The sequence below is a fragment of the Rattus norvegicus genome, chromosome 3 (genome assembly GCF_021556685.1).
Source record: "Rattus norvegicus strain SHRSP/BbbUtx chromosome 3, alternate assembly SHRSP_T2T, whole genome shotgun sequence".
Taxonomy (NCBI): domain Eukaryota; kingdom Metazoa; phylum Chordata; class Mammalia; order Rodentia; family Muridae; genus Rattus; species Rattus norvegicus.
Genome location: NC_141536.1, coordinates 42,246,617 through 42,273,364, shown reverse-complemented (window position 1 = coordinate 42,273,364; position 26,748 = coordinate 42,246,617). Strand labels below are relative to the sequence as shown.

General features: G+C 46.2%; 2 protein-coding genes and 1 long non-coding RNA gene across 5 annotated transcripts in view; 2 read left to right on the top strand and 1 right to left on the bottom strand.

Moving 5' to 3' along the window:
• Window positions 1-2,119: 2,119 nt before the first annotated feature.
• On the bottom strand, window positions 2,120-4,042 carry LOC102555913 (uncharacterized). Its single transcript, XR_015684342.1, has 2 exons — window positions 3,814-4,042; window positions 2,120-3,207 (listed from the first exon to the last, which is right to left on the bottom strand). It is a non-coding gene; the product is annotated as an uncharacterized LOC102555913 (long non-coding RNA).
• LOC147995471 (uncharacterized) overlaps window positions 3,860-26,748 on the top strand; it is a 42,001-nt gene continuing 19,112 nt past the window's right edge. Inside the window, exon 1 of the mRNA XM_087655127.1 lies at window positions 3,860-4,546. Within this exon, the coding sequence (XP_087511253.1) occupies window positions 4,041-4,546 (506 nt within the window). The 5' untranslated portion in view covers window positions 3,860-4,040. The remainder of the gene's footprint in view (window positions 4,547-26,748) is intronic.
• Window positions 4,130-26,748, top strand: part of Acvr1 (activin A receptor type 1) — a 119,613-nt gene continuing 96,994 nt past the window's right edge. For all 3 annotated transcript variants that reach the window (NM_024486.2, NM_001431446.1, NM_001431445.1), the window contains exon 1: window positions 4,130-4,546. The gene's annotated coding sequence lies outside the window, so the exon portion shown is untranslated. The remainder of the gene's footprint in view (window positions 4,547-26,748) is intronic.

The following is a 26,748-nucleotide window of genomic DNA, read 5'->3' as shown; positions in this document are numbered from 1 at the left end:
CACACATCACAGTGACACAGACACACTCAGTTATAAAGACCCACTGACACACACATACACATACTCACACATACACACACACACACACACTATTTATCCCTTGTATGAATATTTCAGAACTGGCTTGAGCAGACACTAAATTTTTCCAAAGTGTCTCAACACGGTTTAATGAGTCTCCCCCCACCCCCCAAGAGTTTGCAATACTTTTTACCACAGTTGGCTCCAAGTACTACACTGGCATGTCAGAAGGAACTGTATCATGCCTGACTTCGGTGGGCAGCTTCAGGATGCCTTTTTGTGATACCCACACCTCACTGAGTACAGTAGCTGGCCAGTATCTCTCATCTGAAACACACAACCAATGAGTCCCAGATAGGCCTGGAAAATTAAGCTAAAAACCAAAGCTCTTGACTCATTTTCACTGTTCTCCTTTGGGAAAGGAAGACACTAAGGCTCCCCTTTGTAGCTTGTGTTTCTCTAGCTCTCTAGCTTGTGTTTCTCTAGCTCTTTAGCTTGTGTCTCTCTAGCTTGTGTTTTCTCTTCCATCTCTTATTATTACAATCAAGTCACTTCCATCTTTAGATCATGGTATTAATTTTGTGGCTTTTCCCTTTTTGTCACAAGATTTAGGACTAAATTTCGTATCTCAAGGCTTTTCAGTTTATCATTCTCTAAAAATAGTTGTGATGAACTGGGTCAGTTTTTTTTTTTCTCCCAATTGAATGAAGTTCCTTTAAACGGCAGGACAATGCCTATGGGTTACCAGTGATGGTATCATTTATTTAAAATCTCACCGCCATTAGACATACATAACAAAGCAGCTGTGATCTAGAATATGCACGGTATTAATTTCTTTAGTGACTTTTTTTTTTTCTAATACTGTGTTTACAACAAAGGTACAAATCCTTGGTTAAGAGAACCTGGGGTTGGGGCAGAAGGACAAACACTCCTGTGCATGTCTGACCAGAGAAGCCGGAGACTCATTGTTCCTCAGACCCCACAGAATCCTCAAATCTGGGCTCTTCTCCTAGGCCATGTGAATGTTCTCCCAGACCTCAATGCTCAAGTTAAATGGGATCAGGTCACTTATGTGGATATCAGCTAATCTGCATGCTTTTGTGACCGTTCTGTGCCTACAAAACTAAACGTGAACAAATTATAAACCCAACATTCAAAATCACTGTCTTTATTGAGATAGATAATAATGTGCTTGCTGGGCGGAAGTGTCCATCCCCATCAAAACATAGAAAGATCCATTGTCTGGAAGAAGGAGGTGTTTTTAGTTCCTATTTTTTTTTTTCATTTTTAGTTGCCTACCAGGATTTTATGGGCCTGCTACTGATTGAATAGATTCTCAGAATCCGTTCATTCCTTCAACCACGAACCTTTATTTTTCTTCTAGAACCCTTTAAAAGCTGAGCTGCATCGTAACACAAGGAACTTTACCAACAAAACCAGGCCTGGGACAGCTCACCAACACTGTTTGAGAGAATTTGTTTTGGAAAAGTTGGTGAGTCTAACCAAACTGATGTCTGCTTGATACATTTAAATAAAACATGTTCTTTTATCCTGTCATAAAACATAAACTCTGGAACCAACAGGAAATGGCTTCAAAATACAAATGACTCAATTCAGAGATCTAAATATTTTAAATGGAAGAAAAAATTATCATTTCTGGCGTGTATTATTTACAACCTTTTTTTTTTTTAAGGATGTGGTTATCATTTGTAGAATTGAAAGCTTAACTCTAAAAGAGAAGCTGTCTGAGAGATTTTATGGAATAAATTCCCCCACGTTTTATAGAAAAATACCGTACAGGACTCTCAGGTTGCTCAAGGCCCTATTTCTTAATAGTTTTTTTTTGAAATCTGTTGACTTTTAGAAACGAACATGTTGATCTGGGCGTAAAGGAGGAGGTTGTGCAGAAAACAGAGAAGATGCCAATTCACAATGCAGCAGGCAGTTAATTAAGAGGAGTCAGGCTCCCTGAAACATATGACTGAGATTGGAGAAGCTTAGACTGACAGAAGATGCATCCCCTCCCAGTCACTTTAAGGGTGTGATTTTTTTCCCCCCAACCAGGGTTAAATCACTGGGTTGGCTCTTGGGATGGAGGTAGTGATTCTCAACAGGGGCGATTTTGTACTTCAGAGACATCTGGTTGCCACTATTGTGAGGGGGAGGGTTTGTCCTATTGGAATCTAGTGAACACAAGTCAAGGATGCTGCTAAATATATTTCAACATGTAGAACGGCAAAACCAATTATCCAGCTCAAAGTACTGATAGTGCCAAGGTTGAGAAATCCTGGAATAAGGTGCCTAAGCCTGCGGGCTGCACCCCAGGTGCACAAGGCTAGCAGCACCCTAGTCTATCCTCTTATTTTACACAGATACGTGCACACACAAAGTAGAGTGCGAGGCCACAAATACTACCCACAGTGCTACCGTAGAGTCCCCTGGAACATTGAGTAGCCTGAGGGAGAGGGAATGGAGGGGGAGATTGTTAAGTCTTGCAGTGAGCCAGCCACAGTAAGAGCAGACCTATGACAGGGGCAGCCCAAAGCAGGTTGAGCTTCCTCCAGTCACCTAGCCACCTTTCTGGAAGTCTTTATTAAACATTCACACAAACACACACACACACACACACACACACACACACACACACACACGACACTACACTGCTAGGCATGATGATATATGACAAACACAATCAAGCCTGACCTGACTTCACGATCATGCCTGACCTCATGGAAAATTGTAACATTTGGAGGATTAGAAGCGCACAGCAGCATGAAGAGGTAGGTGGCTGCACTAGGTTCAAAGTATGCCCAAGGTCAAAACAGTGAGCAGCAAAGGCTGACACTTTAGCCAAGTGTCACCGAGGGATCTGCTGTATTGTTTCAACGAGTAGGGCTACAGATCGGTGATCTGGCCTTGATCTGACCTGAAGTTTCCTTGCCTGATCTCCACCAAACATAACCGCAAGGACCCTCTAAGGAATGATTCAAACACAAAAGAACCAACAACCTTCTCTGCCTTTTTTGCTTACACAACACCTGAAGGCTCTTTTCTAGCTGCTCCTTGTACATATATGCCTGTGTTGCTAGCTTGCTTGCAACTCTTGGAAAGGCCGATCTTCCACTTCCTTTGCAACCTTCTGCAGTGCTGCAACCAGCGACCCAATAAATGCCCTCTACATGAAAGGACCTGTAGGGATAAAAAATACGTTATGGTTTTCACATTTATTGGTGTCAGATTTTATTCTGCTTTGTGATAGCACTGTGCAATATAATAAGCTTGTAGAGGGCAGAAAAAATGGCTTGGTGCTTCCAAACACTAAGTGGGCACCATGCAAAATTTGATCCTTGCACGCCTTTTTGATGCTCCAGATAATATTAGAACACTGGGGTGTTTTTGTGTTTCCAAGGACCAAAGTTGTCAGCCTCTCTGCGGCGGAGAATGTTCCTTCCTTCCTACTGTAAGCTCCCATGGCGCCTAGGACAGGGCGGGATTATTGCAGAAGCCCCCTCCCCCGCGACTTGCTTATTTTTATTACCAAGGAAGCCGGCTGCGAAAATGGCAAACGCTTGCATAACCCTAGACCCTGCGAGGAAATGAGCAGAGTGGAAGGGGATCAGAAGACAAGGCAGCGATGGCCTGGCTGAGGCGGAGCATTGAACATCCACCCCTGTGCCTGACACGCAGGGCTGGAGATGAGTGCAGGAGCCCCCGCAGTTCCCGGCTCGGTTGCTTGCCGCCCGCCCGCCCGCCCCGCGCCCCGGGAGCTGTCCAGACGGCCCCGCCCGCGCCTACCTGGCCGCTCCCCGCGCCGCGCCGCACACCTCCCCCGCGTCCCGCCAGACCGGCTTGCAGCAGCCCGCAGCCGGGGCGGTCGGAGGGGTTGGGGGTCGGGGGCGGCGGGCGAGCAAGGCTAGGCGGGAGGGCTCCCTGGGGCCGGGCGCCTGCAGGGGGCGCGAGGAGCGCCCCGCCCCGCCGCCGGCCCTCTCCCTCCCGGCTCCCTGGATCCGCGCCGGGAGGAAATGATGTGTTGCTGCCTGGTTAATCACAGCTCCAGACACTCATTGGCCGAGCGTTCCGCAGCCACTTCCTCCTCCTCCTCCTCCCGCTCCTCCCGCTCCAGCTCCCGGTCGCCGCCGCCGCCGCCGCCCCCAAGCGCTGGGGGAACTTTGCTGCCGCCGGCTCCCCGCCGCCCCCAGCCGAGCCCCGCGCCGCCGCAAGTTTCCTCCGCCCTCCTCCCCGCCCTCCGCCTCCCGCCCCGCGTCAGCCGTCTCCCCGGCTCCAGCCCGGTGCCTGCTGCCAGCCTGCGCCCCGGCCCCGTGGCCGCCAGCCTCCCGCCCCGCGCCGCGCCGCTCTGCGCTCCGCCGCCGCCGCCCGGGCCACCGGCCCGCGGCCCGCGGAGTTCCGGGCTCCACGCCGGCTGCAGCGCCCCGCCCCGCCCCGCGCCTCCCGCGCCGCCCTGCAGCTCCCGGCCGCCTCGCGCTCTCCGCCTCCCCGGGTTCAGCACCCGGCCGCCGCTGGACCAGAGGTGAGGGCAGGTCGCCGACCGCTCCGGCTGAGCCGAGGACCGAGGGAGGAGGGAGCCTAGCTGGAGGCGAGGCCGGGATCGGAGGTGGAGGGTGGGCGTCTCGGTGCCTCCCCCTCGCTTTCATTCTTTCTCCGGCAAGCTGCATGCCCTCTCGACGTTGGGGGAAGCCACGGCGGAGCGAAACCGTCTTGCTTAGGGCCTCTGCTGCCGGTGGGATCCGGGGAGGGCAGAGGCTTGGAGTAGGGGGTTCGGGTGTGCGTAGGGTGAACTCCTGCAGGGTGTGCGCCTCGGACTTATAAATCGATCTGGCCTCACGGCCCCGGGCTCACCTTCCAAGCTGAGCTTGGCAGACTAAAGAGATTGGCCAGTCACCCCCACCCACAAAATATCCATCCCTTCCAAGAGGAATTTTCTGCTGGAGAGACAGCCAATAAACTCTGTTCAACTCCCTCCCTCCCTCTGTCCTTCCTAGCTGCAGTTTCAAAAAGCTTCAAAGCCAGGAATGTGGGATTCATCTTCCGATCCCCAGAAGGCAGATGTGGTTACAGATGTTGCACAGTACTTTGCCAAGTTTAAAACCCTTCCTTCAACACTAACCAAAACAGCGAGGCTAGAACCTTAGGCGCTCTGGGGGAGAATTGTGGGCCTGTGGGGCCACTGCGTGCATGGACTTCTGTCTGGTTCAGAGACTGGCTTGGCTCTGTCCAGTTTGTGCCAGATATATCTCCCACCCTTCCCGACCTCCCTCTTCCCCTGGAGCTCTGAACGCCCCTTGCCCGGCAGAAGAGCTATGGAGGAAGCTACTTGGGAAAGAAAACACCCATTTTGTTGCAGAAGAAAAGTGTTGGTTAAAAAGTTGTCATTAATTTGGTGTTTGGAGAGAGGCGGACGGTAATGCATTGGATCTGCTCCCTTTATTGGCTTTTCTTCTTTGCGGTTTGTGTGATTGGTGTGAGATGATGGGAAACATCTCTGGTCCCATACATGTTTAATGTGATTGCATATATATGTTTTTATGTTTGCATAGATATATAATTTCTGGGAAAAAAATCCCTCAAATAGAAACATAACCCAGTGGTTTTAAAGACTCCTGTTCCTGAGAGGCAGACCGCTCTGACAGCCCAAGGGAAGGCGGTGGCAAAAAATAGACACCACCTCCCTTTTCCCCAAAAAATTCTTCCTGGAAAGGTGGTGTTAAGAAACTTCAGAGATGGGCTCATCCAAGTGGCAGGCCTTAAATGGAAACACTATAGTATGTCCTGGCACTAGTCTCGGAGGTGGGTTGCTGGCCAAGGGCCCAGGCTTGGGCAGGCGGCAGACACTAGACTTGTGCTGACCTCAGACACTGCCTTACCATGCAGTTCTACAGTTGGCACACTGCTTAAGTATGAAACCCAGGCCTCACCCATGTCTCTCCTGGGGACCGTGCGGTCACAAGGTTATTTTAAGTCTGCATGGGATCTGGATTACCATCCTAAGATCAAATCCCTCCTGTCGTGATTTGGTTACTTTTGTTTTCTGTCCTGGGGTTGATGGACGGAAATGTTCCCAAGCTGTGCCTCTTGCCTTGGGTTGCTGTCACTTTGTAATGGGACGCAGCATCCCTGCTGCCACTGTACATGGGACTCCTCAAAGGTGATGAGCGAGGCTGAGATAGACCTTAGCTAGACCGCAGAGAGCAACGGCCAGCATGGGCATGCGCTGGATTCTTGGTCCCTCTTCAACTGTGTGGCTGAAGTCTGCTTCAAGCAGAGAGTGGTTTTAGATCAAACTTGATTGAGATAATAGTCTTACAACTTTTGCACGTTGGACTGGAGCGATCACTTGAATCTGAATAAATTTCTTGTAATTGCTAAGTAATTACAGAGAATATTAAGGATGCAGAGTTAAAATGCCATATTCAGGAGTGTAATGCGTTTCGGGAGTGAGGAGGAACTTAATTTGATTAATAGCATTGTAATGAGTGCCCTCCCCTCCAGACTGATAATTTACCAAGTTTTCTTCCTGCATTCATGGAATGGGTGACAGTCACTGAGATTGAAATAGGCGGCATCTTACCCGAGCTTCGTGTCTTCTCAAGGTTGGACTGTGTTGATTACACTAGGCAGCAGGGTGTTTCTTAAGGTCGGATGGAGTAGTCTGCAGAGACACTGGACAGAAATGGATTTGAAAGATGATCTTGCTCTCCAAGGTCACAAGGTAATGAAGGAGTCAATGCTAGGACCTGACCGCCCCTCTGTGGCTTGCTTGGCCATTTGGATCTTTCTATTGTGATTCATTTCGTCTGATCAAATCTCGTGTCTGGCTTATTGGGACCATTATGGAGAAATAAGGCCCTAGTGGGGGCCAAAGCCTTTGACTTGTTCAGGTAGAGTTAAGGGCAGGGTGGTTAGAGGCACCGAGTATGAGGCAAGCAGTGTGCCCAGCTCTGTGCAAGCATTTTGCACACCTTAGCACTCCTTCTCCAGTGGGAAACTGAGGCAGATTTAGGTTGTGGAGTTAGGATCTGACTTAGGATTCGGTGCAGCTCAGAACACATGTCCCGGGCCGTTGTTGACAATGACTGCCGAGGTTTTTGGCTGCAGCTAAGACTCACTGATCTTTAATTATCTAATACTGTGTCTCTTTTGTTTTAGATTTACTTATTTTTATTTTATGTTTATGGGTGTTTTTGCCTGAATGTGTGACTGTGTACCACATGCAGTGCCTGTGAAGCCCAGAAGAGGGTGTCGGGTCCCCTGGAACTGGAGTTACAGACCCTTGCTAGCTGCTGTGTAGATGCTGGGAATCGAACCCCGGGTTCTTTGGAAGAGCAGCCAGTGCTCTTACGTGCTCAGCCGTTTCTCCGGCCCCCTTTAATATTTTTCTTTTTTAAAAAGCAGCAAATAGTTTTTTTTTTAAATTAAAAGACTAGCAATAACTTACCAACACCATCTTTTAAGAAGCAATGTGTTGCTGCTGTATTGAGAAGCCAGCTCAACGGTTAGGAAACAGGGGAATTGTAAAGACAGACTCCTACTTACTTATTTTGAACCCTCAAGTGGAGGATAGTGATGACCTGGAATGTGTGTGCTGCAGGGATCTGGGGTAAGGACAAAGCAGGTCACACTATTGGTGACATCGTTGTTTTGATTAGGTGTCAAGTTCATGGGTGCTGATTTTAGTTTAGCTACATACATGACACAGTTTTTTTTTTTTCAGTGAAATGGTGAAGGAAATTAGACATGATAATTAGCATAATGACTACTTGGGGGGATATTTCATTGCACTTTGCTGACTGTAGCCCATAGCCTTCTGCCTTGCATGAAGGAGACACCTTTACTATTGGCTGATTGACAAAACTGCAGGTGATCATCACTTTAGAGCTGGTGGTTACACAGCGTAAGGTTGAGATAGTGCGTCTTCTCTGTTTTCTCTTCCTTACGTCCTCGTTTCCAATATCAGGGTGTAGGGACAGCTTGGGCTTTTCCGGGATTTCTCCTGAGAGGCACGGGCTGGGCTACGGCTGACTCTTGAGTGTCTTTTTGTTTTGTCTATCTGGTCCCTGGGATGGGGCCCAGAATGCGGTCATACAGGGTTTTCAGTGCGTCTGTGTCTTTAACCCAGTGGTAAAGGGATGGTTCAGGACTGGGGATGCTGTTGTTAGGGCAGTGCCTGGGTAAAGTGTTAACGATATGAAAGCTGGAGGCTGAGGTTTTAATTGGAACCCACTGTCCTGGGTTATTTTCCCAAGCAAGTTTTGGGCACTGTGGCTTTATTCCTGGAAATGAGGGTTTGGAATTTGGTTTCCTGCTACAAAATGCCTTCTTTGATCTTTTGGAACGAAAACTTGGTCTTTCCCCAGCCCCACCCTGCTGTGGCCAGTTCTAGTTCAGAAGATCCAAAGGGGATATTGACCTCTTTAAGAGAGAGAGAGAGAGAGAGAGAGAGAGAGAGAGAGAGAGAGAGAGAGAGAGAGAGATCAACTATGAGTGATAGAAAAGCCAGGATTTTTCTGTTGCAAAGGACAGTCTAATGAAGACCCTGCTGGAAAGAGGGTTACGTACGAAGTTGGTATGGCTGGTGCATCCTGGCTTTTAGTTGAGGTGGAAGGTGGTTTTGCTACCTCAAATTAACTAATAAGAGACCCATACGATGGGGGAGTCTGAGGATGTAGCTGAGTGGCTCACGTCCCAGCATAACTGCTACTAGAATATGGGGGCAGGGAGAAGAAAATTCAGCTTTCTTGATTAAAAAGAAAGAGCACGTCCACCCGCCTGATATTCAGAACCACTAGGCTTGGGAATCTAAACTTGTTTGTGAGTATCTTCCCAGATCCTGAGAGATCTGTTTGCCAAAGTTTCCACTGCTTCATTGTTTGACTTTGGGGTTTCTCGGTCTCTGACCAGCATTCTGCTTTGCCCATTAGGGTTGCTTCACTGTTTACTCTGGCTGTTTGGCCTTTATTTCAGAGACAGGGAAAGGTATTTGAGATTGCAGTCTTTCTAAGTTCTCTGGAGATACATGTGGTAGCTGAAGGTTGTTTGGGAAGTGGGGGATAGGGTAAGTGGTCATAGCGAAGGTGTCCTGATGGATCTCAGAGGCTAGAACTTGACCCACCCTAAGGCCTGACTTTGACTGCTCTAGCCCTCTCCTGACTTTTCTTCTGGGAAGGGCAGACTCCTCAGGGGTCAGAATAATCTTGTCACAAGGGAGAAAGCATCTTGCTTTTCTCGGCATTATGATCTTGTAGCATTGTGTCATCTACATTTCTCCTCTTGGGCCTGGATTCATCTCTTTACCATAAAGGACCAAGCGTCATTCATTTTTCCTAATTGTGTTCCTTCCATGTGATTCATCCCCCTTCACTGACTTCAACTTGTCAGTTGTCTCACGGCCGCCTTGAGGGCAAGGACTATCCACGTCTTACTTACTCACCTTTTGAGTATCTTGTAGATCTAACCCAATGCCGAACCGTACAACCAGTACATTTTTTTTGATAAATTTTAAAGAACATTCATCTTAACTTTATTTATGAATTTGTGCGTTTGTGTCTGCCTGTGATTATGTGCACAAGAGTGAAGGTGCCTCGGAAGGCCAGCAGAGGGCGTCAGATCCTCCAGAGCTGAGGTCACAGGAGGTTGCGGGCTGGTGATGTGGATGCTGGGAACCAAACTTGGGTCCTGTGGAAGAGCACTGTTACCTGCTGAGCCGTCTCTCCAACACTAGTGAATATTTTTAATCCTGAGAGAACGAGTGGATGACTGCGTGTTATGGGGGTAAAGCTATCCTGTCATTTAAGAAGAGGGAACAGCACAAGAAAGATGACAAACTTTATACCCGGTCTCTAGGAATGGATGGCAAACTGGTGGAAGATACTTCAGGTGAGGAAACTCTCTAGTACACCTGTCTTCCATTTTTTTCTCTGTGCTGATAACTGAAGCCAGAGCCTCACTCCTGACAATGTGCTTGCCCATTGATTGTACTGTAGCTTGTATTTAGTAAATGCAGCAAATATTTATTGCATTCTTTCCTGCATACATTTCCTTTCTCTTTGGGAGAAGGTCAAGGAGACATGTCTATTCTGGGGAAGAATATTTCAATCCATTTTTTTTTTCTTTTTTGTTTCCGTCACAGCAAGGGATCCTGTGTTACCGTGAGACTCAGACACTTGGTCAATGGAGCCGATTACTCTGATTTTCTCTTGCTTCAAGAGTGCCTTCTTAAGGAATTGAGGTTGAGAACAGAGTGGTGGCCAGGGCTTGTGGCAGAGGTGAAAGAGTGTGTTCCATCGCTTTGAAAAAATGGATAAAAGTCAAAGCAAACTCCCCCCTTTACCGGGTTTTAAGGGCTGGATTGGAGTGGACATAACCACTGAGCAGTTTGGTGACCTGTGAAAGCCAATCTCGACCATTCAGTGCGCATGGCTGCCATTGACAGGCAAGATTGCTCTTGGCTCTGCCTCTGCTTTGGAAGGCAGACTTAACTGATGGAACTGCTGAAAACACCAACAGAATAAAGGACTGTGAGGGGCTCGATGCTGGGCAGGCTGGGATGCTATTTGGAGTGTGCATTCCGTGGGTGAAAAGAAGGTGAGGGGAAGCTTTTGGGGATGGAGGGATAGCTGAGATGATGTTGCAGGCGGGTTCTGCATGGTGTTCACCGCGGCTCTTCTTGGTGAAGCTGTAATCGAGTCGACTAATGTCCTAGGTTAATGATGCTTGTAAGTGGGCACCACTAACATTGCTGGAGCCCTTGGATGTGTGTCTCTTTCCTGGATTTTAGGGACTTGGACGAGATGGCTATACCTAGGAATAGCAAGCAGGGAGAAACGACAGGTGGCTCTCCAGAGTGACTCTTACCTTCTCTTCCTAAGAGAAAATTGGCGAGGGACAAGTGGACTCAATGATGGTCTTCTTGTGGTTTTTGAAGGCGAGGATTCTGAGCCGTTGTGGGCAAGGGGGTTGCTGGAGAGATGTGTGATCCAGAGAGAAACGGAGAGGCTCGTTCTGGAGATAGGACATCAGGTAAACATAAATGTTCAGTGTCAGTGTTTTCAAAAAGATTCTTGTCTCCCAGAGACATTTTCCATTATGGTCTGGTAACACACACACACACACACACACACACACACACACACACACACACACACACAAACACATATGCATATTAGAAGGGAAGTGGAATTACAGGTTTCGATAGACTATATTGTAATGCTTTCTAATTTCTATTCAATTTTTATTAAAAAATTCTGATCTCTACTAAATTGATTTCAAAACTTGCTAAAGGGTCCTAATCAGCAGTTGGGGGGGGGGAAGTGTTCTATTCCAGGTATTGTGAAAATTAGCCACAATTTGTTTATTGAATAGTTGCTAATCTGAATGAGTGTTTTCTCAGGTTTTGGGGGGGGGTGGAGGGCATGGGTTTTAGTCATTCTACAGAAAGCCTCAACCTTTCTCCTTCTCCCCCACCCAAAGCCTTTGCTTTTCCTCAAATCAGATTAAAAGGGCTAACGGGGACCTTGTTGAGCCCCCATAGGCATCGAAGGTGAGGCTGATTAATTTAAACTGTGCAGGAGACCTGGGCTCCCTGTTTACGGAGATCATATTCGAGCAAGACGGTTGCCATCAGTTGAAGAGGCAAGCAAGAGTACCTACCTGCCTACACTGGAAAGGTGGGGACGAAGTTTGGACGATGACACCATGTGTTATTTGAAAGTAAATAGTGAGAGCCTGGTGGGGGATTGGTGCTGGTGTAAGCCGTTCACCTGCCGTCACTGTCCCTAGGAGTGAAATGCTCCCCGTTCTTGCTTTTTTGCCTCTTGCTTTATTGATCGTTCATCAGGTCTTCCTGTACTTGGGCTGAACGTGAAAGTCAGAAGTCAGTAAAACCAGACGTGAAGTTATCCTCGAAGGGGATGACACCTCCACAAGAAGAAGAAGCAGACAGAGCGTTAAGGATCTTGGTCATAAGGTCTAGAGAGATAAGATCAACCCAACACCTTTGAGGAGGTGGCTGTTTGGCTAGCCTAGGAGAGCGGTGCCATTTTGATGTTATCGTACGGCAGGTGCTTTTAGGTGCGTCTTTGTGAAAGGGGGAAGCATAGCAAATGGGGCTAGTAAATAGGTCGTAGGTCTTCTGTAGGAACCAGGATGTATACAGTGTCAACTGGACACAGTTTCAATCATTCGATCAGATTTTACATCTTGAGATGCCGTATCTCAGGAGAACATCCAAGACCTGGGAAAACAAGGAAGGTGCAGTCCCGGTAATGTATCTTGGCGGTATGGAGTATATGAGGGGGAAAAAAAATCAGAAAAAGAAGTAAGATGGGCTGGTGTGGTACCTTGTCATGGCTTCCTGGGACACCTGTTGAAGGCTAAGATAATGCCTAGAAAGCAGGCCATTGATGGGCTGTGGATATGGTAGCATCGATAGTTGTTGTCTAACGTGTAAAGCTTTATTTTTAGCATTGCTTAAGCCAGGTGTGCTGGTCCACACTTGTAATTCCAGCACTTGAGAGATAGAGGGAGGGGGACCAGCAGTTCAGAGCAGTAATCCTCAATTACACAGGGAGTTTGATGGTGGCCCTAGGATACGTGAGACCCTGTCTCAAGAAGCTAGAAGGGAATCTTGCCTTGAGCAAGCCATACCTGTGTCCCCTCATTTAATATTCATATCCACTTGAAGTACCTTCTCCTGTCAGCCCCACTGTGTAGGAGAGACTGAAACGCATGGGATAGCTTGGCAGGCTTGAGGTTACACATCTGGGCTTGAACCCAGGCCATCAAAATCACCATGTTCTTCTGTAAAGGTAGAAGTGAAGACGGGTTCCCAGGCTAGTGTGCCTCAGAGTTTTGCTCTGGCTTGATGATGTATTTAAAACATTTCGTAAAAGTTTGCCATTATTGAAAATGAGGCCCTTTCCCATTAGAACAGATACTGGCAATACTGACAACACCATGCATGGCCCTCTTCCTGGAAGAAGCTGTGTGGATCACTTGTGATTGTCTGAGGGAAGACGGGTGTTGAGTTCACCTCTGTCTCTCCCAGACACCAACATCCGCTGATAGTTACTCATTATACCTTACTCTTGGGCTGGCTTTTAGGATCTCCCTAGCCTTCCTTGACCTCCTACACACTATTGCTCTGGTCCTTAGCAAGCTTGAGACCTGCACTCCTTAGGCCCCTGGGTTATTTGTTTAGTAGTGTGGGTTTGTTTTCCAGAAGCCAGGAGGAAACAATTCATACTAGGGTTTTGATTTGGGGCTGGAGACAGAGTTTATTGACTAAATTCTTTCCGATGAGGAGGATGGGGTATGAGTAACTGTATCTGCCCTGTGGAACCTTGGTGGCTGGGGTAGTGGTGTTGATCTTAAAAGACGATGTAAACTTGGCAAGAGGAGCATGCTGGGATGGGATGAGGAGCTGGCTGAGGAGCAAGGATGTGGTAGAGGTTTTCCTTCAGTCCTTCGAGAGGTTGGGGGCGGGGATAGCACAAGAGTCCTGGTTCAGTGCTTTGGCTTTTATTCTGGTGGGATTCCTGCTTGGTGAGAGGATGAATGTGGAGGTGGTCCCTTTCGGGAATAGGAGAAGGGATCTGAGGTGTCCATGACATAATGAACCCGAGGCAAAGAGTCCAGAGTCTCTTATTGACTTTTTGGGGGTCAAGTGTCATGCCTCCCAGGTGAATTAAATGTTTATTCTAATGAAGGAGTAAACTCGACAGTTCCCCACGTTTCTACCTGGGAACTGATAAGCATCTCATCACAGACTCAGAGGCAGGTGCAGACTCTGATGAATGGCACCTGTCACTTACACTCGTGCCCTCCTTGAGCGAGTCTGGTACTGTGACTTTCACGCTTTGATTCTTAAACATTTACTTATCCCAGGTCAGAGGAGAGAAGGCTATTGAGCCCCAGGATGGAGAGAAGTACCCAAAGGATAATGTCTCTCAGCTGAGGTTTTATTCCGGCTTCTACCTGGCTAAGAAGGGAATGCCCTTTGACAAATTCAGAGTAATCCTTATCTCCACCTCCACTCCGCTTGCGTCAGATTCCATCCAGCTTACAGTTTCTTCGTTATCTGGGTCCGCCTCAGCATCCCAGTCTTCTCCCACCTGCTTGCCTTTGGATCTTCGCTCGTCAGGCGAGTTGGGGCGGCTTGCTCAGATGCGGAAACCTTCCAGGAATGGGTCTATTTTGTTTTCGTGACACTTGACCATACGGCTCCGACTTTAAAATAATTAAAGTTAACCTTTTTATTTTTAATTTACTATATATATAAAATACATATTATAAATACATTCAATATAACGATATACAATATGTATAAGTATATATGTGTATCTGTAAATATGTAATACATATTATAATAAAATGTATCTTTATTTCCTGTGAGCGCCTTGATAATCGTGTCTACACAGGTGTTAACTTGGGTTTGCTTGATACTTACATTTTTGGTAGTTTATGTTGTGAAAGGAATACAGGTACATGATTCAACATACAAAGGAAGAGAGCACACAGTAGAAAGCAGCTTTTACATTTCCACCTTCAGTTTCCCCCTTAGTAAAGGAAAAACATCAACAGTCAGAGGAATTACTGCAGGCGACTGCACCTCAATGTGGGAGTGTTCACCCAGCACAGAGAGGACCCCAGTTTCACTCCCCAGCATCAAAAAAAGAGAAAAAAATGTCCAAGTTCGAGGGGCCTAGCTCAAAAGCTGTTGCGTGTATATGCGATATGTTCTTCTTGCTGGACTGCCTTGTCTGGCCCCAGTAGGAGAGGAAGCACCTAGCTTCACAGGCTTGAAGTTTGGGGGAGGGAGGATGGGGAGAAGGGGGTGTGGGGGGGGGATACCCAGTAGAGCTCTCACCCACTTGGAGGGGATGGTGGGGAAGGATGGTGGGAGGGAGTGACCCAGAGTGGGGCAGTGGATGGGATGTAAAGTGAATATGTAAAAAGTAAATACAGAAAAAGAAAAAAAGAGGGAGAAATCCAACTTGTTTGTTCTCTCAGCGATAACATTTAATTACATTTACAGTCATATGGTGGCTTGTTTGTTGGAGATGGAGTCTTGCCATGGCTCCCAGGCTGGACTGGAGTTCTTTCTTTCGGCTTCAGTAGTCATTCTGCCTCAGCCTCCCAGGTAGTGGGAACTTCAGGCGTACACCACAGTTCTGAGGGCGAATATGTGTTTGTTTCTAGGTGCGTTTGTTTCTTATACAGGTTTCAGTGCTGCACCTTTTTGTTTTTAAGCTTAACACGTCTTGGAAAATTCCCTCTGTCAGTGTGGACAGAGTAGCCTCTTATTTATTTCCATAGCTTTTGGCTTTCAGTACTGAGGGTTGAACCCGGGCCTTTACACATCCTGAGTGTGCTAGGTGAGCGTGTCTCTGCACTCCCAACTCCTGCCCAGCCTCCTGCCTTAGAAGGCCTTTCATTGTGTACTATAATTTATGTGATCATTATTTCAGATTTTGCTTTAGACAACATGCTGCATTGTTGTGCACCACTGCAGTGACTGAATAGAGCATGCAGAACTGCAGTGACTGTTTATAGGTGCATGGTGGCATTGGCTGTGTTTGTGTGTGCAGTAGTCCCCCATTATCCACAGTTCTGTCCCATGCTTTCAGTCGACGGTGCCCAACTGTGGTCTGAAAACATTTCATGGAAGTTCCAGAAATAGTTTCGAAATGTAAAATCACTTTTATTATCACTATATTGTCATCGTTATTCTCTTTTATTATTACTGCTAATCTTTTCTTCTGTCTAGTTTGTCTATTACATTTTTCACCATAGGCATGCATGCACATAGTAGGGACAAGGAAGTTTACGTAGGCTTCAATACTCTTCTTCATGGAGAGCATCCATGGGCTCTCTTGAGGGCGGGAACCACCACTGTACACTGAACATCTGCATCTGGCTGACCTGACTTACTGATTCTCATCCCGCACATCTGGGAATAAATACCGAAGATTGCTATTTGCTTTGTAAATTTCATATAGGCTGCAGCCTGGATCGGCCTTTTCATTCCTGTCTGGGAAGCACAATGCACGTCGAGAAGGAAGGATCCAGAGACCCAGCCCTGTCTGCTTTTGCTGAAAACCAGTTTATATGGTCACAGAAAGTAATTTTCTTTTCAGTGTTTCCCTGTCTGTCAAGCAGGGCAGAGGCTTGGTTCTTCCTAATGTTAAATAATTCTCTAGTCTCTCTCTCTCTCTCTCTCTCTCTCTCTCTCTCTCTCTCTCTCTCTCTCTCTCTGGTCTTTCCAGTAAGTGGAGTCTGGTGATTTTTTTTCCCCCATGTACGATTGAGTCTGTATAACTGTGGGCTTTGGAGGCCTTGCAAACCACAGCTTTACTTTGATTGGTCTAAAGTGCCGAGTCTGCCTAGGCTTTATGTTAAAAGCAGAGCTTATGTGGCTGCTGGCTGATTTTCTTTTCTTTCTTTCTTTCTTTCTTTCTTTCTTTCTTTCTTTCTCTTTCTTTCTTTCTTTCTTTCTTAAATATTGTGAGTAAGTAAGCATTTAGTGACTGAGAAACTCAGATAGTCAGCTCTTTATTATTGATCACAAATAGAGACAATGGATTTTTATACTTAGGGAAAATTTTTTATTTTTAATAGCTTTAAAAAAAAGCAATTGGGCTGGTGACAGACAGCAACTTTTATTCGTGGTTATGGAGCAGACGAGAGGGGACTGCTCTTGCTCACTTTGTAAGACGAACAAGATAAAATTAGGTTACTTCTGGAGTACTTAGTCAGAGTTCTTCTCCTTGGTTGCGCTGGGGAGAGAGCCCACGGCCTGTATGAGCCAGGAGGAACTCTACAGCTGAAGTACATCTCTAGGAATTCATCACTGGTTTTAATAACACCACTGTACTTCTTTGCATTTCCCAAACTAGATATATCTAAAAGTTAAACACGGCATAGTATAAAATTCATGTTTGTTCTCCGTACGGCATTTTTCCTTTAGAATTTATCCTCCTCAGCCAAAGACTGAATTTGACTTTTTCATTTGATCCACTTGGAATCTCTGAATCGCAAATACAAATTTTTTTCTAGAGCGTTTTTGAGTCCTCGATTGACTTTTATTTTGCATTTACTAAACCTCTTCCCCTATGCAAATTTAGCTATGGAGTAGTTAAAACAAAACAAAAACAAAAGTAAAGAGCAACTTAGTCTCTTGTTGAGAGATTGAGCTTCATTCATATTCATAAAGTGGAATTGTATGTGGTCACCAAAGCTGTGACTTCAGGAGAATCTTCATGGATATAGCATACATTATTTTTGGGAACCAGGGTCCCCATATGCAGTGATCCTCCTGCCTCTGTATCCTGTGCTGGGATTATAGGTGTTTGCCATCATGGACAGCTCTAGATCATAGTTTGAGTTTTCCTTAGTAGTTTTTAGATTTTCGGTCATGAAGTTGTGCTATAAGGGGGAAGAGAGTTACCTGGGAATACACTGCACAGAAGCACACCTTCTCAGTGCTTGTGGACATGAGGATTGTCTTTAAACACAGCGAGTGGAGTAAACACCAGAACTATTTTACCCCCATAAGGTAGAATTAGGGGTGGCCACCTTCCCAGTAATGATGTGCCACAGTACTGTAGCCTTTGCTCTTGCCACCTCTGTAGGGTGACAGCTTTTATACCGACTTTAGGGTTAAATTATGACCCAGGTGTCACACTTTTGAGAGGCTGGTTTTCATTTCGCAGGTTGCAAGTTTAGTAGATCTGGTGCAAGTGTCTAATTATAATTATTGACACTTTTCAAAGGCTGCATTAAGTGGGATATGCCACCCGTGATTCTGACAGCCGTGACTGCGTGGAGCCTGCTCCAGAACTCTCCACAGAGGTTTGTTGAAACTTCACGTTGTGGGAGGGATTCTCAGTGAAGAGGATGCAAGACTTGGAGGGGAATGTGCTTCGTGTCCCACTGCGGACTGTTGATTTTCAGTCTGTTAAATGTTAATCCGATGATTATCTAGGCTGACTTTTCGAGAAGCCCCAGAGTTTTATCTTATGTTTTATATAGTGGGAGAAAAAACAAAGGGGTGATGCTGTTCTGTTTCGATTTGACTCTTTGAAGGTGACGGAGACTCTCCTCCTGCTAATCGCGTGTCTCTTCATCAGCAGACTTGTCCTGTTGGATGGTTGTCCCCCTTTCCTGTTTTTGTTTGTTTGTTATTGTTGTTTGAGAGAGTATCTCCCGTAGCCTAGGCTGGCCTACAACTCTTTGTAGTCTAGGTCCTTGAACTCCCAATCCTCCCAGGTTGGCTTTGAACTCATCCTCCTCCTGTTTCAGCCTCCAATGCTCAGATTATTGGCATGAACCACCATAGCATACTGCCCTCTATTCTTCTCTCTTCCTCTTTCTTTTCTTCACCCACTCTGTCCCCTCATCTTTCCTCCTCAGTCTTTCTGCCCTCTAGTTCTATCCTTTGTACCAGAGGTAGAGCCCAGGGTCTTGTCCATTGTAAGTAGATGCCCTGCCACTGCCCCCTGCCCCCACCAGTCCCAGACCTGCTTGCCTGGGGGATGCTCTTTTCCTCATAGTATCTTCTTCCATGAAGCTAGCCGCTGAGCATGGCGACAAGAAGGGTATTGGGAAGCTCAGGCTACAGAGAAGTCCTTGCATGCAGCTGTAAGTGAGATGCCATACTGAGGGGTGCAGACTTCTTAGTGCTTAAGAGAGCTTTAAGGGTTACCTTCCAGGGCAGGGATGTTTGTGGGCTGCTTGTGAAGGTTCAACAGCAAGTTCTCAGGTAGCCAAGGGCCATTCAGGCAGAGGCTTTGGGGGCAAGGGGTGATGGTGGGGTAGACAGCTCCCCATCAGCCTTAAAAGTAAACCTAAATAGAACCCTGTTTCTCAGTGAGAACTGGCTGGATCAGAGATGGTGGCAGTGGAACCATTAGAAACACAGAGGCCTGGGTCTGTCTACTGGGAATCCTGCTGAACTGGACCCAGCTCCTCATTGCTCTCAGCAGAACGGACAAACCACCTGCTAAGGAGTATTGATTGTTATTATTGTTATTTTTTAAGTACAGGCTTGATGATACAGAAATAATACCAGACTCACATTTTCTAGAGGTGTGTGTGTGTGTGTGTGTGTGTGTGTGTGCATGTGTGACTGTGTGTGTGTGTGCATGTGTGTGTGTGTGTGTGTGAGACTCTGTGTGTGTGTGAGACTCTGTGTGTGTGTGTGTGTGTGTGTGTGTGTGTGTGTGTGTGTGTGCAGGTATGTGTAAGCCAAAGATCGGTGTAGTGTATCTTTTTTCCATTGTTCTCCATGATTATTTTTTGAGATAGAGTCTCTCATTGGCCCTCCAGTGCCTTAATTTGGCTGCTCTGGTTGGCCAGTGAGCTTCAGGGATCTTCTAGTTCCTGGAGCCCCAAGGCTGGGTTTAGAGGTGGGTGTGACCACACCTGGTTCTTGGGATCTGAACACAGGCCTTGTGCTTGCATAGCACATATTTTACTGAATGAGCCCTTACCCCAGCTCCCACAAATGTTTCTTGTAACCTAAAACAGGCAGCAAGCTGGCTCAGTGAGTAAAAAGAAATCTCAGGGACCTGAATTCTGTCCCTGGACCACTTGTTGGGAAAGGGAACTGACAACATAGTTGTCCCCTGACCCCCACATATATACTGTGGGTATCTCTCTCTGTCTCTCTGTCTCTCTGTCTCTCTCTCTGTCTCTCTCTCCCTCCCTCCTTCCCTTTCTCCCCTTCCCTCCCTCGTCCCCCCTCTTTCACACACACACACACTTGTACACACACACACACACACTTGTACACACACACACACACTTGTACACACACACACACACTTGTACACACACACACTTGTACACACACACACACACACACACATACTAGTTGTACATTTAAAAAAAGATTAAAATCAGGGACTTAAATGATACCCAGGGAGTTCCACTAAAAGGTCCTCAAATAAGTGTGAGAAACGCATTGTCTCAGACAGCGTAGAAGGTACGCTGGAGTTCCGAAGTATCTGTGATGAGGAAAATCATTAACTTAATCACTTCTACTGGGACATCCCTGGGGGTCTTCCAAATTTATTCCGCAGAGGAACCCAGTGCAGCTGTTAACACTGCAGGCTTAGCGGACTGCCTTCTGCTGAGTACTGTCTGGGAAAGCCAACCAAACTTCTCAGGCTCAACACTGCCTTATCTGTGTTGGGAGGCCAGCTGTCTGGGCTTGCCTGAGAATCTAGGATGTCCTGGGATATAGGACTTTAAGAATTAAGGTCCCGAGCCAAGCCTGGTGCTCTGTTTGTTTACCATACATAGGAATTTTCCTTTTCCCTTAAATACCAGCCTGAGCCCCATTCTGATGGAGCGGTTCCTAGCCTCGTCTGCATCTCTGTACCCCATCCCAGTGGCTGAGCTTGTGTCTAAATTAGTCTGGGATACTATGGAATGTTTTGAGGGTCCCCGAGTCATTCTGTCACGTATGAAAGTTGTTCAAAGCAATTAAACGTGTGGAAATGCAGTCCTGATGTGCCACTTATGGATTTATTTTAATATGCAATAGAAAAGGAACATTATCCATTAAAACGAAAAGAGCTGAAATGCCACTCAGCAGCATGCTGGGGGGATCATCGTCCTCTCTGCCCTGCTCTGCTCTGCTCTGCTCTGCTCTGCTCTGCTCTGCTCTGCTCTGCTCTGCTCTGCTCTGCTCTGCGGGAACACTCAAGGAGGGATGGTAGGCTGGACAGACAGTGAGGAGCACAGGAGTCTGCTTAGCACAGGGAGTGGCCCAGGAGCTGTTTTTAAGGACAGTTTGGAATGCTGAGCTGTTGAGATGCAGACTGGTAAGGTAAGGATCTGGGACGGGGTGGGATCTGGAGTAATTAGCTGTTAGTAGATTCTGGAAGTTGACTTGGATTGATGGCCCTCAGGGCACTTGGGCCGTGATGCACATGTCCGAGATGATGAACTAGGAGGATCAGCACTTGGATAGGGACGGATAATCACATACCCTAGTGCAAGCTACAGGGATATGTGAGTGGGGATCACATTTTTCAGGAAGAGAGGTCAGAGAGTAGATCTGCCCCAGGGCCTGGCACGAGTGTTTGGGGAAATCGGTGTGGAGACAGCTGGGAGGTGGCTGGTATGCTGGGGGGAGGGGGGCTGATAAACTCATGCCCAAGAGCTCAAGGAGCTAGTATATGTTGGTCATTTCGGAGGTCTTTGTGATCTTTCTATAGACTCAGTATGAAGCCAAGTTGTACTGGGCTGAGGAGGAGGAGAAGGAAAAAAAGGAGAAGGAGGAAGAGGAGAAGGAGGAGGTAATAGCTAGCTAGACGTAAGGACTTTTCTAGAAGTTTTTTTTTTTTTAAACTAAAGAAAGGACCCAAGGTGATACTTAATTTCAAGAGATAAGTCTGGCCTGTTGAGTAGACCCCAGGTTATTCACAGAGGCTATTCCATAAGTAAATACACAAGGGGTGGTCAGATACTCACAGGGGATGTGGGAGCCCCTTGGGGCTCCATGAGGTTGCCTATCTAGCCAGCTCACAATTCTTCCCTTTGTACCCCTGAAGCCTCTTTTGTCATTCCCTGGACACAACAATGGCAAGATCAGAATTTACGTGTTTATAAATTTCTTTAAGGATTCTTTTTATGGTGGTGATAAGATAGGGTGTGATAAGAGTCCAACCTTTGTTCGTGTCACTGACTTCTGAGAGCACTTTGAGTTTACACAGAACACCGCATTGGTGAGTCTCTCAGGCACCTTGTACAGGAAGCAGGGCAGACAATGGATTAGTCCACTTTTCAGGGAAGGGATGCCTTGGAGTTTAAATATAGTAAGGACTTGATGATTAATGATTTTCAGGATGGGTCCAGGATAGTTTGTTTCCATTATATAAATTTTTTCATTATATTAATTAGTGGGGAATATGTTTGAAGTTTGAAGGTTTTTGTTTTCTGTTTCCAGTTAGCTTATAAAGCCCCAAGGTTGAGACAAGTGTTTTCAGTTGAGTTTTTTTATTCGCTTACCCATTCACTGCTGCTCTGAGCAGTTGGGTATTAGTGAGAGGGATGGGTAGAGGGGGATTGCCCACTCCAAAGATGTTTCCCGTTACCTTTGAAAGATAAGAGTTCCAGGAATATGACAACAGGATGGACAGAGGCATCATGGATCCTGTCGCTTGAACCGTGTCGTAACTGGACCATTCAGTTATTCTTCAGGTCAGTCCAGTGCTATCGTCCATCTTGGGTGTTTTGTAAACATCTAAAATATACCTTGCTTTTATCACTCTAGTCAGATGCTTTTGATGTATAAGGAAGCTGTATCCAATGAACCCAATATAAGTCGAAAATAAGCAAAATCAAAATGCGTTTTAACTTGGTAACGTCTTAGTTTAGCCACACAATGTGCTAGAGCATCAGCCTGAAGCTTGGGGCTGAGAAGGGTGGAAGCGTGTTTCCATCTATTTTTAGCCTGGGGAAGAATCAAAATTTACATTAAAAAAAAAGAATACTGAGACCAAAAAAAAAAATGTATTGTCGTGTGTGTGTGTGTGTGTGTGTGTGTGTGTGTGTGTGTGTGTACACTTGCCTGCCAAGGCACATCTGTAGAGGTCAGAGAACAACCTTTAGGAGTTGGGTTTCTCTTTCAAGCATTAGTTTCAGGGATGAACTCAGGTCATCAGGCTGCAGATTCTGCCCTTATCCACTGAGCCATCTCACTAATCTATTTTTTGCATTTTTTCTTTTCTTTCCTTTTTTCATTCATCCTCTTCCTCATATGCCTCCTCCCTCCCTCCCTCCCTCTCTCCCTCCCTCCCTCCCTCCCTCCCTCCCTCCCTCCCTTCCTTCCTTCCTTTTCTTCCTTTCTAGGCAGGGTCTCTTTCTTTCTGTGTAGTCTTGGCTGTCTTGGACCTTGTAGACCAGGATGCCCTCAAATTCACCAAGACCAGCCTGCCTCTGTCTCCTGACTGCTAGGATTAAAGGCCTGTGCCAACCTGTCTGGCTTTTTTCTTTCTTTCTTTTTTTTAATGTTACTTTTTTTTTCTTTTTTTTGAGATAGGGCCTCATTGTATAGGTCTTTGTTAACCAGGCTGGACACAACAATTAGCTGGTCTCTGCCTTTCAAGTGCTGGATTAAAATTGTGCACCACATTTTAATGGTCTCATGTTAAAAGAAGTATTATTTTGTATGTGTTAGGTAGGAGTGGGTGTGTGCATGCCATGGAAGGCATGTGGAGATCAGAAGGTAACTCTGTGGAGTCAGTTGTCCTCCCCCCCCCCACTGCCGTCATGCGGATTTCATGGATGGAACCTAGATTACCAGCTTTCAAGCGCTTTTACCACTGGCTCCCAGATTCCCCTTTCTAAGTGGGTGAGAGAGGATTTATTCAATGCACATATGTTTCAAGCTATTGTAAGGTAAAACAAAAGTCCTTAAGTCAAGCCATCGTAAACCAGAGTGAGTATCTTCCTTTGTGTAGAGGCTGCCCCCATATGTGAGCCTCATACCAACTGTGAGCTAGGGACAAGCATAGAGATGAGTGAATGCCCCCCACCCTGACCCTGGGATCTGACCGATTAGCAAACCCCATCGTGTTCAGCAAGCACTTCCTGACCAGGTCACGGGCACCCAGGGAGTAGGTGTTGAGGATGGAGGCAGGTTGTTACTGCGGTCCATTTTCTCCTTTTTAATCACAGGGAACCACTGTCAAGTGTTTATTTCTTGTTTGTGTTTTTCCGATGAGTCATTAAGTCTACAGTATTAAGATTTGGAGAAGGGGAGCGATGAGAGAATAAAGAAATAGAATTCGTAAGTTAGAGCAAGAGACAGAGGTTTGGATTAGCGAGGAGGGGTTTGGACCGAGCAGTAAACAGTTGAAAGGAAGAGAACATCCCTCTGGGGAAGCTGGAAATGTGCATGGGAATTTTCAGGAGAGCACACCAGAGGGGCCCGAGGATGAGGTAGTAGGGATTCAATGCAGCGTCTTAGAGGGGAATACTGTAGGCTGTTTTCCAATCTTAATTACAGCCGCAATATGACAAAAGCGTATAATATTTTTTTTTCTGCCGCCACTAATGGCTGGTAGAGTGTAGTCTCTCTTGTGTAATTCAGCTTGCATTGCAGTTTGTTTTTTTGTTTTTTTGTTTTTTTTTTTTTTTTTATTTCTTAGGATATCCTGGGTTGAGGAGAAGTCATAAAAATTAGACTCATTTTCTCATGTTTATATTAAAGTTTTAGATGGTTTCATGATGAAGGAAGGAGACTTTTAGTCACCAAGGAGGTTGAGGGAGATGAGTTAATGATGTTTGGTCATCAAAAGATACACCATTAAGAGCTTATTTCTTTTGGGAGGAGCAAAGGGCAAACTATGAGTCAGATAGTCTATAAAGTGACATCCCTCCGCTTGATCCAGCCACCCTTCTGCAACAAAGATCAGGGGCCCAGCAAGGACAAGTGAGAAGGGGATGCTTGCTGCCGTGTGGAGTGGGAGAGCTTCCCCCAAAACTACCCACAGTCCTCCACCACAGCTCTGATTCTGCAGAAATTGGCACTTTATCTTACTGTTTTCACACCGTAGTTCAAACTGGCCTAGGACTCACGAAGTACCCCACATTGGCTTTGAACCTGAGCTAGTTCTGCCTCAGCCTTCCTAGTGTTGGCATTTCAGGTATGAGCCACCATGCCTGGCTCTAAGGTTGGCATGTCCAACGATTATGGTCACATGTGAGCTTACCAGGTTATAGTTGGTTTAAAACCTCAAAGTCCCATTTTTTTTTTTTTTTTGGTTCTTTTTTTCAGAGCTGGGGACCGAACCCAGGGCCTTGCACTTCAAAGTCCCATTTTTTGATTCTGACTGGAACCGTGTTCCCCCTCGTGATGAACCGTTAAAAGGGTTTCATCTGTAATGTGGGGAGAGCATGAGTTTGTTTGGGGGATAAAGACACTTTCAAGGCACTTGGTGTGCACTAGTCCCGTGGCAGGATCATTGCTCTCTCCATACCTGCTGTTGGTCCCTTGATAAATTCTACTTTTTATTTTTAACTTTATTTTTTTGGAGCTCATCCTCACTTGGAATGTACTGTGTACATCAGGCTGGCTTTGATACGGCAGAGATCCTCCTGCCTCTGCCTGCCTGGTATTGGGATTCAAGTTGTGTTACCACACCTGGCAATAACGTTTCCTTTTGATGTAGATTAGGATAATTATTAAATGTTTGTATAGAATCAGGGGGCGATAACTAGAAATATATATGTCTGAAAGTAGAATTTTTTTTTTTTTTTGGAGACATGGTTTTCTGTGTGCAACAGCCTATCCTGGAACTGGCTGGCTTTGAACTCACAGACATCCACCTGCCTCTGTCTCCCACCTGCTTGGATTAAAGGTGTGAGCCACTGCCTGGTTAGACTGAAATGTTAATAAAACATACTTCACCTTCTCTTTATTTTTGGGTCTGTTTGGTTCAGGGGTTGGTACTTTTTAACGTTTCCTTTGTCTTTGAATATTAACTATGTTTCCGGTTCTGCAATAGTGACCCAAGGCTCAGAAGTGCCGTTCCTGGCTCCCTGAGAATTCTCAGCTCAGTGAGGGAGCCACATGAACAGGTGGCTGGGTTCAGTTTGGCCAGTGCGGAAGGTGCGCTGTGTACAGCAGAGATGCAAGGGGGAAATGCCAGCCCACTTTTGGGAAAGTAGGAAAGGTCCTGACAGGGTGGGTGCTAAGGTATGGAGGCTTTGGGTAGTAAGTTTGCCTGGTGATGTAAGGAACGGTACTTTAGCATGGAGAACATTCCACACAGCCGTGGAGGGCATAGGGAGAAAAGTTGGCGCACTCTGGGAACTTCAGATAGTTTAGTTAAGCAATAGCTTACAGTGGGTGTGCCCTAATGACTGAGCTGGAGAGAAGAGGAGGGGATTCCCTTACCAAGACTACTTACTGACTGCCAGTCATCAGTCGCAAACTTTGTACCTATTGGGGAATTGTAGGCAGGGAAGAGATTTGATTAGATTTGAATCTTGGAATGATCACTAACACCAGTTTTTAAGGGATGGCCTTTTATAAAATTTTTATATAATTTTTGTCTATAGCAGGCACAGTGGGACACACCTGTAGTATGTTGAGGTTGAGGCAGGAGGATTGATACTTGTGGATGAGTCTGGTCTCCAGAGAGAGAGACTCTGCCTCTTTTCACTTCAAGAAGCAAGTACTTCATGGTTTCTCTCAGCCACCCAAATTGGAATAGTCCCTATTCCTGAGGTTTGAGGCCATTATTAAATAACAACGTAAGGGCTACCTGACCAGCGCTGTGGTAACTGCTGCACTGATGTTCAGATAACAGAGATGGCAGGACAGCCTAGGATGCCATCCATTAAGCTGCTCTGAGCTATATGCATTTGAAAGCTTATGAACTATTTCTGTACTGTCAATTTTTTTTTTAACTTTTTGTTTGGTGTAGCCCAGTCTGCTATATTAGGGAGGGTCACATTGTCCTACTCTCTGAGTCTGGCTACTAACAGAAATCAGAAATATCTTTCCAGGGTACTGTCCATGTTCCCTTGCCGCTTGCCACTTGCCTTTTAGGACCTTAGTTTTGTTTATTTTTAGTTTGGCTGCTCCTGTCCATATCAGTGGACTCTGTGTGTGTGTGTGTGTGTGTGTGTGTGTGTGTGTGTGTGTGTGTGTGTGTGTGATATCTATCATTTTAGGGAAGATTTGAGTTCTAAACA